The sequence below is a fragment of the Arachis duranensis genome, chromosome 10 (genome assembly GCF_000817695.3).
Source record: "Arachis duranensis cultivar V14167 chromosome 10, aradu.V14167.gnm2.J7QH, whole genome shotgun sequence".
Classification (NCBI taxonomy): Eukaryota; Viridiplantae; Streptophyta; class Magnoliopsida; order Fabales; family Fabaceae; genus Arachis; species Arachis duranensis.
In genome coordinates this window covers 34,128,790-34,139,030 of record NC_029781.3, presented here as the reverse complement: position 1 = coordinate 34,139,030, position 10,241 = coordinate 34,128,790, and the positions used below count along the sequence as shown (strand labels likewise).

The 10,241-nt window shown below is 42.2% G+C and overlaps 1 protein-coding gene and 1 non-coding gene across 2 annotated transcripts; one reads left to right on the top strand and one right to left on the bottom strand.

The window, feature by feature from the left end:
- Window positions 1–5,951: 5,951 nt before the first annotated feature.
- Window positions 5,952–6,059, bottom strand: LOC127743276 (small nucleolar RNA R71). Its single transcript, XR_008004670.1, has one exon. It is a non-coding gene; the product is annotated as a small nucleolar RNA R71 (small nucleolar RNA).
- Window positions 6,060–8,825: 2,766 nt separating this feature from the next.
- On the top strand, window positions 8,826–9,362 carry LOC107469991 (uncharacterized). Its single transcript, XM_016089379.1, has one exon. It carries the CDS (start codon window positions 8,826–8,828, stop codon window positions 9,360–9,362), a length of 537 nt encoding a protein of 178 aa, XP_015944865.1.
- Window positions 9,363–10,241: the final 879 nt, after the last annotated feature.

The following is a 10,241-nucleotide window of genomic DNA, read 5'->3' as shown; positions in this document are numbered from 1 at the left end:
CGCAAAAGAATCAAGGGATTCTATTCCAACCTGATTGAGAACCGACAGATGATTAGCCGTGCTGTGATAGAGCATTGGACCATTTTCACTGAGAGGATGGGATGTAGCCATTGACAACGGTGATGCCCTACATACAGCTTGCCATGGAAAGGAGTAAGAAGGATTGGATGAATGTAATAAGAAAGTAGAGATTCAAGAGGAGCACAGCATCTCCATACGCTTATCTGAAATTTCCACTATTGATTTACATAAGTATTTCTATCCCTTTTTTATTTTCTATTTATTATTAATTTTCGAACTCATCATAAACCAATTTAATTTGCCTAACTGAGATTTACAAGGTGACCATAGCTTGCTTCATACCAACAATCTCTGTGGGATCGACCCTTACTCACGTAAGGTATTACTTGGGTGACCCAGTACACTTGCTGGTTAAGTTGAACGGAGTTGTGGAAAGAAAAAGCTTCTCTAACAGTACCTGGAACTCTTGTATCAGAATTTTGTCCACCACGTGCCATGACCTTGGTAGCTCTCGCTCCTTGAGTTCGGACACTTTGTAGTAGCCTTTTTCCAGCACCTCTGTGACTCGGTAGGGTCCTTTCCAGTTAGCCGCTAGCTTTCCCTCACTGGGTTGACTTGTTCCGATATCATTTTGGATTAAGATAAGGTCATTGTTGACGAAGCTTTGCTGCACTACCTTTCGATTGTACCTTGAGGCCATACGACGTTTTAACGCTTCTTCTCTGATCCGAGCTCTTTCTCGGACTTTCGGAAGTTGGTCGAGCTCTTCCTTTTGAAGTTGGGAGTTGGCTTCATCGCTGTAGAGGATCGTTCTGGGAGATCCTTCTTCAACTTCTACCGGTATCATTGCCTCCATTCCATAAGCCAATCGGAAGGGTGATTCCTTTGTGGTGGAATGTGGAGTTATCCGATATGCCCATAGGACTTGTGGGAGCTCTTCAGCCAAGGCTTCGTTTGCGTCCTGTCGCCTCTGTTTTAACCCGGCTAGTATGACTTTATTGGCAGCTTCTGCTTGTCCATTAGCCTGTGGGTGTTCTACGGATGTGAATTGGTGCTTTATTTTCAAGTCGGCTACCAACTTTCTAAAGCCTGCGTCTGTGAATTGAGTGCCATTGTCTGTGGTGATGGAGTAAGGGACCCCAAACCTTGTGATAATATTTCTATATAGGAATTTTCGACTTCTTTGCGCCGTGGCATTAGCTAGGGGCTCTTTCTCAATCCATTTTGTAAATTAATCTACCCCTACAATGAGAAACTTGACCTGTCCCGATCCTTGGGGGAAGGGCCCGAGGAGGTCAAATCCCCACTTTGCAAATGGCCAAGGGGATGTTATGCTGATGAGTTCCTCTGGTGGGGCGATATGGAAGTTAGCATGTTTTTGACATGGTGGACATGACTTAACGAACTCAATGGCTTTTTTTTGCAAAGTCGGCCAAAAGAATCCGGCTCGAATTACTTTCTTGGCAAGAGCTCGTGCTTCGAGATGGTTGCCGCATGTGCCACTGTGTATTTCTTCCAAGACCTCTTTTGTGTTAGAGGTCGGCACACATTTTAGTAGAGGCGTCGAGATCCCTCTCTTGTATAGGATATTATTTATGATGGTGTAATACTGTGCCTCTCGCTTTAACCTCTTTGCCTCTTTCTTGTCTGTAGGGAGTATCTCGAATTTGAGGTAGCTGATTATGGGAGTCATCCATCCTTGATCCTGAACAGATATGGCTAGGATTTTTTCTTCTCCTAAGATTGACGGGTTTTGCAGTATTTCCTGCATGAGGCTCCTATTATTGCCCCCTGGTTTGGTGCAGGCTAATTTTGAGAGTGCGTCAGCTTGAACATTCTGTTCTCGAGGTATATATCGGATCTTATATTCCTAGAATTGTCCGAGTTGTTCCCTGGTTTTGTCCAGGTACTTTTTCATGGCAGGATCTGTGGCTTGGTAGGTCCCTGCTATTTGTGAGGTGATGACCTGTGAATCACTGAAGATAACTAGTTTTTAGGCTCCGACCTCTTTAGCCAGTTTTAAACCAGCCAATAGCACCTCATACTCAGCCTGACTATTGGAAGCAGGGAACTTAAACTTCAGGGAGAGCTCGATTTGGGTTCCCTGATTACTTTCTATTATCACACCTGCTCCACTTCCAATTTTATTTGAAGAGCCGTCCACATAGAGATTCCAATTTGTGGGGATTTTCGGGGTGTCAGTATACTCTGCAATGAAGTCAGCCATATACTGTGATTTGATGGCTGTCCGAGCATTATATTGAAGATTGAATTTGAACAATTAGACTGCCCACTGTAGGATTCTTCCTGCTAAATATGTTTTCTGCAAAATGCCTTTCATGGGCTGGTTGGTCCGAACTTTGATGGTGTGAGCCTGGAAGTATGGGCAAAGTCATCGAGAGGTTAATATGAGAGTGTATGCGAACTTTTCTATCTTTTGATAGTGCTTTACTGATAAAGTATATAAGTTGTTGTCCACTTTCGTCTTCTCTGACTATTGCTAAGGCTACTACCCAACTTCCTACTGCAAAGTATAATATGAGTGCTTCTCCTTCCCGTGGTCGGGTAAGAATGAGTGGTTGTCCCAGGAATCTTTTGAAATCCTGGAAGGCTTGCTCGCACTTCGGTGTCCATTCGAACTTCTTTCCCTTCCTTAGTGTGGCGTAGAAAGGGAGAGATTTTATGGTTGATCCGGCTAGAAAGCTGGATAAGGCTGCCAGTCGCCCATTGAGTTGTTGCACTTCTTTGACACAGGTCGGGTTTTTCATGTCGAGTATTGATGACTTACATCATCTACCCTTTTTCTTGCATAAAAAGGACAATAAAAGAGGCATAATCTCATTTGATCATTGCAATTCATGCCTTAATTGATGAATATCATAGTACATTTCTTTGAAATTAGTTTGTGTTGAATGTCAGGCGAAAAAGACATCAAAAATGGGAAGGAAACAACTAAACAAGTGGGCGTGTGAAGCAGGCGTGCCACTTGGAACAAATGCCACAAAAACATGTATTGGCATGGCACGCCAGAAGCTGGGCATGGCACGCTGGTACAACATTCCAGAGAGCAACAATGAAGACCATCAAAGGGGCGTGGCATGCCAGAAGCTGGGCATCGCACTCCAACTAATCACCTAGAAGAGTCATCACTAGGGCGTGCCACTTTGTGTCGAAGGCGTGGCAAGCCAGCTCCAGAATTCACTTGGGCATGCCACTTGAGGATCAAGGCGTGGCACGCCAAGCCTAAGAGACCCATAATTGAATGGGCGTGCCACTTGAGCTACATGGCGTGGCATGCTGGTACAACAATCCAGAGAAGCGGTTGAAGGCTAATGAGGTCTGGGCGTGCCACTTGAGCAACCAGGCGTGGCACGCCAATGAACAAGAAGGCAAAGCAAAAAGCTGGGCGTGCCACTTGGTGTCGAAGGCATGGCACGCCAGCTCAAGAAGCCTCACTAAGGCGTGCCACTTGAATGATCAAGCGTGGCACGTCAACACTGAAGGAGGCCAAACAAAGCTGGGAGTGCCACTTGGTATCGAAGGTGTGGCACGCCAGCTCAATTGTCCCACTTTGGCGTGCCACTTGAACATCCAGGCATGGCACGCCAACCTTTGGAACCAAGGCAAGTGAAGGGCGTGGCACACCAGTCTCATTAGAACTGGGTGTGCCACTTGGATGATGAGGCATGGCACGTCAGCAAGAGGATGAAGCATTTAGAGGGGCGTGGCATGCCAGACCCTAGGCGTCCCATGCTGGTACAAGTTTCCAGAAGCATGAAGATGTGAAAAATGGCTTGGGCGTGCCACTTTGGCTCGAAGGCGTGGCACGCCAAGATACTTGGGTCAATTAAAATGCCATGGGCGTGCCACTTTGGCTCGAAGGCATGGCGCGCCAGGGATGTGATGGAGGAAGGCGTGCCACTTGGAGGGTGAGGTGTGGCACGCCAAGCTTGAAATGAAGAAAGCGTGACACGCCAGGGGAACGCCAGTCACACGCCAGCTGGAAGATCATATTTGTTGAGTTTCTTTTCCCTTCAAATTGTAAATTTCTTTTCACTTTTGTAATTTCCTTTATTTTTTAGATCTAGGAGTAGTATAAATACCCTTGGAAGCATTAGATACAAAGAACGGATACACAGATCACCATCTCAATGGGATTGTGGAGTTTGAGTTTTTTACTTTTTACACTTCATCTCTTCCATCTTTTGTACTTTCTTTCTGAGCTATGAGTAGCTAAATTCCCTCTCATTGAGAGAGGGAGCTCTATTGTACTTGATGGATTAATGATAGTGAATTTCTTCTTCTCTTCATCTTCTCTTTGATTTACTAGAAGGGATTTCGATTTTCATGCTTAGTGTTCAATTATCTTGGAAAAGATATTGAATGCAAAATGGGTTTCATGGGAACCTTGGAAAAGGAAACATGAAGCCATGCTAGAAATCTCTTCTCAAACTTGAGTAGAATCTGGGTTTTGGTATTTGGATATGGTGACATATAATCCTCCCTCTACTTGGACCTACAAGGATGTGTGGTAAAATCAGGGACCAAGCATATCTCTCTTCATGAGCAATTAGACCAAGGAATTGGCTATTGGTCAAGATCTAAGAGATTGGGTCACCAAGGGATTAGGGCTCAATCAATCATGATTGCCAAGAGGTTAATGAGTTGCATGATTGTAGAGGATATAAGCTGGATTTAATCCAAAGAGACAATATCTCTTGATCTCAATGAATTCCCTCATTCTTATCTCTCCCATTCTTTTATAGCTTTCATTTACATTCTGCAAATTCCCGCTCTTTTTTACATTCTTGCCATTTCTAATTCTGCACTTTATTGCTTTCATTTATTCTTTTGCCATTTATGTTTCCACCATTTATGTTTCTGCACTCACAACTTGTTCTGTCTAAGCTTAATTAATTCACCCATTAATTAAAATTGTTTCAATCTACCAATCTCTGTGGATACGATCCCACTCCACTGTGGGTTATTAGTTAACGATAATTTTGGTGCGCTTGCCAAAGAGCGGACTCATCAATTTTATTAGGAGGGGAGTGAATCCGAACTCATCAAATTTTATGGCGCCGTTGTCGGGGATTGGTTTGAATTTGACAATGATTAAATTGATTGGAGAGCTAGATTAAGCACTTTCATCTACCTTGTTGTTTTCTTTTTCTTTTTTTTTGGTAATCTTTAAATTCCCTTCTAATCTCTGTTTTTCTTTCTCTTTTTTTGGGATCATTTTTTTACTATTCAGTGTTTATATTTTCACTCTTCTAAATGTTTGATTAATTGCATCAACCAAGCTAACCACTAATCTTAATTAAGCGATTCTTTTACTTGTCCTTTACTTGCTGTACATTAAGTGTATGACAGGCAGAAGAGGAGAACCTTCATCCTCTTTTGATAGTGAACCTGAGAGAACCTTCCTTAGATTGAGGAGGGAGGTTAGAGGCAAAGGCATAGTTGGAGAAGAAACAGTGGAAGAAGATCTAACAACCGCAATGAAAGACGAAGTGTACGATAATGTTGAAGGAGGTGCTGGAAATCAAGCTGGGCAAGAGAGGAGATTCTTAGGCTCCTACATCAACCCAAATCTAGAAAACTGTGGCAGCAGCATCCTCAAGCAAACAATTAATGCTAACAACTTTGAGTTGAAACCTCAACTCATCACACTAATCCAGAATAATTGTTCATATGGAGGAAGTGTCCAAGAAGATCTAAATCAACATCTCAGCACATTCTTGAGGATATGTGATACTGTAAAATCTAATAGAGTACACCTTGACACCTACAAACTACTCTTGTTACCTTTCTCACTCAGAGATAAGGCAACAAAGTGGTTAGAAGCATTTCCCAAGGAGAGCCTAACCACATGGGAAGATGTTGTGAACAATTTTCTAGCAAGATTTTACCCTCCACAGAGGATCAACAGGCTAAGAGCTGAGGTGTAAACCTTCAGACAGCTAGATGGTGAAACACTCTATGAGGCTTGGGAGAGGTTCAAGGATTTAACAAGAAAATGCCCACCAAATATGTTTAATGAATGGGTTCAGCTCCACATTTTTTATGAAGGACTAACCTATGAATCAAAGAAGGTTGTGGACCACTTTTCAGGGGGTTCACTCAACAAGAAGAAGACCATTGAGGAAGCCATAGATATCATTGAAATTGTAGCTGAAAAAGACTACTTCTATGCTTCAAAAAGGGGCCAAAAGAAGGGGATGCTGGAACATAACTCTGTAGATACCCTGTTGGCACAAAATAAGAAAATTACAGCACAACTAGCCACCTTGACTAAGAAGATAGAGAACAATCAAGTTGCAGTGGTTCAAGCTCAAGCACCACCCCAAGAAGGAGTGACGTGGCAGAAATTGGCGAGTTAAGAATTTATTAATTGAAATACGTTGCAAGTACAGTCCTTAACCAGCCAAAAATCTGCTTATCAATTTAAAAAGGGTTGTCACAATATTGAAATTAAAATACTGGGAGTATGAATCCCAGGTCATCTCCCAACGAGTTGCAGAGAAATGTGCTATTTTATCAATCAGGTGTTTTTCAAAAATGGTTGAGTTGATAAACAGGAAATTAAATTAGAGAATTTAGTTAATCTTAAATAAAGCCTTGACTGGGAGGAGATTAGTTGGAAGCCCTATTCTAGTTGAAGTACTCTTAAAATTAATTAATAATTGGAAGTTGCTATGCTCAGTTATCCTTTACTAGGTAAAGGAAAGTCAAGCAAGTTAGAAAGCTGTTTCTAATCACAAGTCCTAATCCTCTCCTTTGGGGAGGACTAGTGTCAATGATTAAAAGTTGACCAAACAATGATTCCAATTATAATTTCTCTCTTGAGTAATTAAACTCAAGGTTTCCTTTCAATCATCTCCTAATCAAGTTATGGAACTACTCACTCATCATAATTATAAACTTCACAGAATTAATGGGGAAAATAAAAGAAGACATGATAAATAATAATGAAAAGGTTTAATTGAAAATAAAAATAGTCTATATTAATAACTTGTAAAAAAATCCAATGTCAACTCTAGGGGAATTAAGAATATGGAATAACAAATGAAAAGTAATTGACAGAATATAAGGACTAGTACCGGAGGTAGACTCTTCTCAAAAGCTAAAGCCAAAATCTTCAAAATCCTAACTATGAATGTTCAAGTGAGTAAAACCTAGGGGAGGAGCAATTTCAGATCTAGAAAACTAAACATTATGCAGAATGAATGTTGTTTTCTGTCCCTGCATGTTTCCTGGCTCTAATCTGTGTTTCTGGGCCAAAAACTGGGTTGAAATCTGGCCCAGAAACTCTGCCAGCGATTTCTGAAATTCTACAGATTATGCACGTCACGCGGCCACGTCATCCACGCGTTCGTGTCACTCGGCGTTTCTCGTACCACGCGTGTGCGTCGTCCATGCATTCGCGTCATTCATGCAGCTTCCAATCCACGCGGTTGCGTCAGGTACGCGAGCGCGTCACTATTATTTCTTCTATCTCGCGCGGTCGCGTCAGCCATGCGACTGCGTGACTTCTCACTGGTTATCTCCTTAATTCTTTGTGTTCCTTCCATTTTTGCATGCTTCATTTCCAATCTCCCCTTCATTCTTACCCTATAAAGCCTGAAACACTTAACATACAGATCACGGCATCAAATGGAATAAAGGAGAATTAAAATATCTAATTAAAAGTCTCTAGGAAATAAGTTTTCAATCATGTAATAATTTTAGGAAGGAAATATAAATGCATGCTAATTATATGAATAAGTGGGTAAAGATCATGATAAAACCACACAATTAAGCACATTGTAAACCATAAAATAGTGGTTTATCAAGGAGATACACCAGAAGTCGAATGTGAGCAAGCAAACTATGTACAACCCCTCTCGACCACCATATGATCCTAACTCCAAGACATATATCTCAGGATGGAAGAACCACCAAAATTTCTGGTGGGAGAACCAACAAGGTCAAAACCAAGATCATAACAAGCCATACCAAGCCAATCACTACCGAAATCACAACTCTAGCCATCAATCAAACAACAACAGATCATACCACAATCCAACTCACACAGCATACCCTTCCACCCAGCAAACACACCACCATGAAGACACATTAACCTCAACCTCACAACCATGCGAGATCAGAGGTAATTTTAAGAGAGTAGAGGCTACAATAGCACAGCTATCATCACAGCGCACAAGGGCTATTTCCACCCTTTTGGAGAGACAAGCACAGGCTGAAAAGAAGATAGATGCCAACCAAGAAGAATACAGATCTAATCTGAAGAATCAAGGTGTAGCAATCTCAAAGCTAGAAGCACAAGTGGGGATCTTATTCAAGAAAATTCCAATGCCTACACACCCATTTCTAGTAACACCATGGCCAACCCAAGAGCGGAATGCAAGGCCATCATACTTAGGAGTGGAAAGGTGGTAGAAGAGGCAACCCTAAGCCAGGAGAACCACGAAGAAGATGCTGCAGAAAAGCCTGAAAATAAGAAGAAGGAAGAGACCCCTGGCCTATCTTCACCAAAGCCAGTCTTGAAGCCTTATGTGCCAAAGGCACTATACCCACAAAGGCTAAGGAAGGATGGGAAGGATAGCCGGTTTTCCAGATTCTTGGAAATCTTCAAAAAGCTCCAAATCAATATACCATTTGCTGAAGCACTAGAGCAAATGCCCCTCTACGCCAAGTTCTTGAAGGAACTCATGACAAGAAAAAGAAACTAGGGGGAAAAGGAGACTGTAGTCTTAACTGAGGAGTGTAGTGCCATCATACAAAAGAAACTCCCCTAGAAAATGAAAGACCCAGGGAGTTTCCAAATCCCCTGCATCATAGGGGATATCAATATTGAGAAGGCCTTATGCGACTTGGAGGCTAGCATCAATCTCATGTCCTTGAACATGATGAGAAGGATGAGAATTGAAGAAGCCAAACCAACAAGAATGGCACTCCAACTAGCTGACAGAACATTCAAGTTTCCACATGGAGTAGAGGAAGACTTATTGGTGAAAGTGGGAAAATTCATTTTCTCAGCTAACTTTGTTGTGCTGGATATAGAAGAAGAGGCTAACACTTCAATTACCCTAGGAAGGTCATTCCTAGCTACTACTGGAGTCATCATTGATGTGCAAAAAGGGGAACTAGTCTTGAGATTGCATGAAGAGAAGATGATCTTCAATGTCTTCAAGGCAATGAGTTACCCCAAGGAACCAATAGGAGAATGCATAATGGTGGACACCATAGAACAGATAGTTCAAGGAGTTTTGGAGGAAGAGCAATGTGAAGGAACTATGGAATTAGAGCAACAAACATCACGTGGAGAACTACCATAAGGAACCATGGGAAGTTCAATCATGACAAATTACAAAGACAACAAATGGAGAAGAGACACCAAAACTAGAGCTGAAAACCTTACCTTCAAGCTTGAAATATGCATATCTGGGTGACAATAGCACCTACCCAGTGATCATCAACTCAAGTTTGAGTAAGGAGCAAGAAGAGAAACTCATCTAAGTGCTGAAACAACACAAGGATGCTATAGGCTGGACACTCACAGACTTAAAGGGGATCAGCCCCTCAATGTGCATGCACAAGATCTTGCATGAGGAGGATGCTAAGCCCTCAAGAAAACAACAAAGAAGGCTGAACCCAACTATGAATGAAGTGGTACAGAAGGAGGTGTTTAAGTTGTGGCAAGCTGGGGTGATCTACCCCATCTCAGATAACCCTTGGGTGAGCCCTGTACAAGTAGTTCCAAAGAAGGGAGGAGTCACTGTTGTACCAAATGAGAAGAATGAGCTGATACCAACAAGAATGGTGATTGGTTGGCGCACGTGCATCGACTACAGGAAGCTCAATGAAGCCACCAGGAAGGACCACTTCCCCCTACCATTTATGGACCAGATGCTTGAGAGGCTGGCTGGACATGAATATTACTGCTTTCTTGATGGTTATTCGGGTTACAACTAGATAGTTCTAGACCCCAAGGACTAGGAGAAAACTTCTTTCACTTGTCCATATGGTGTCTTTGCTTATAGGAGAATGCCCTTTAGATTCTGCAATGCATCTGCAACATTCCAAAGGTGCATGCTCTCCATATTTTCAGATATGATTGAAAGGTTCATTGAGGTATTTATGGATGACTTCTCTGTATTTGGTAACTCATATTCTGATTGACTACATCACTTGGCCTTGGTGCTAAAGAGATGCCA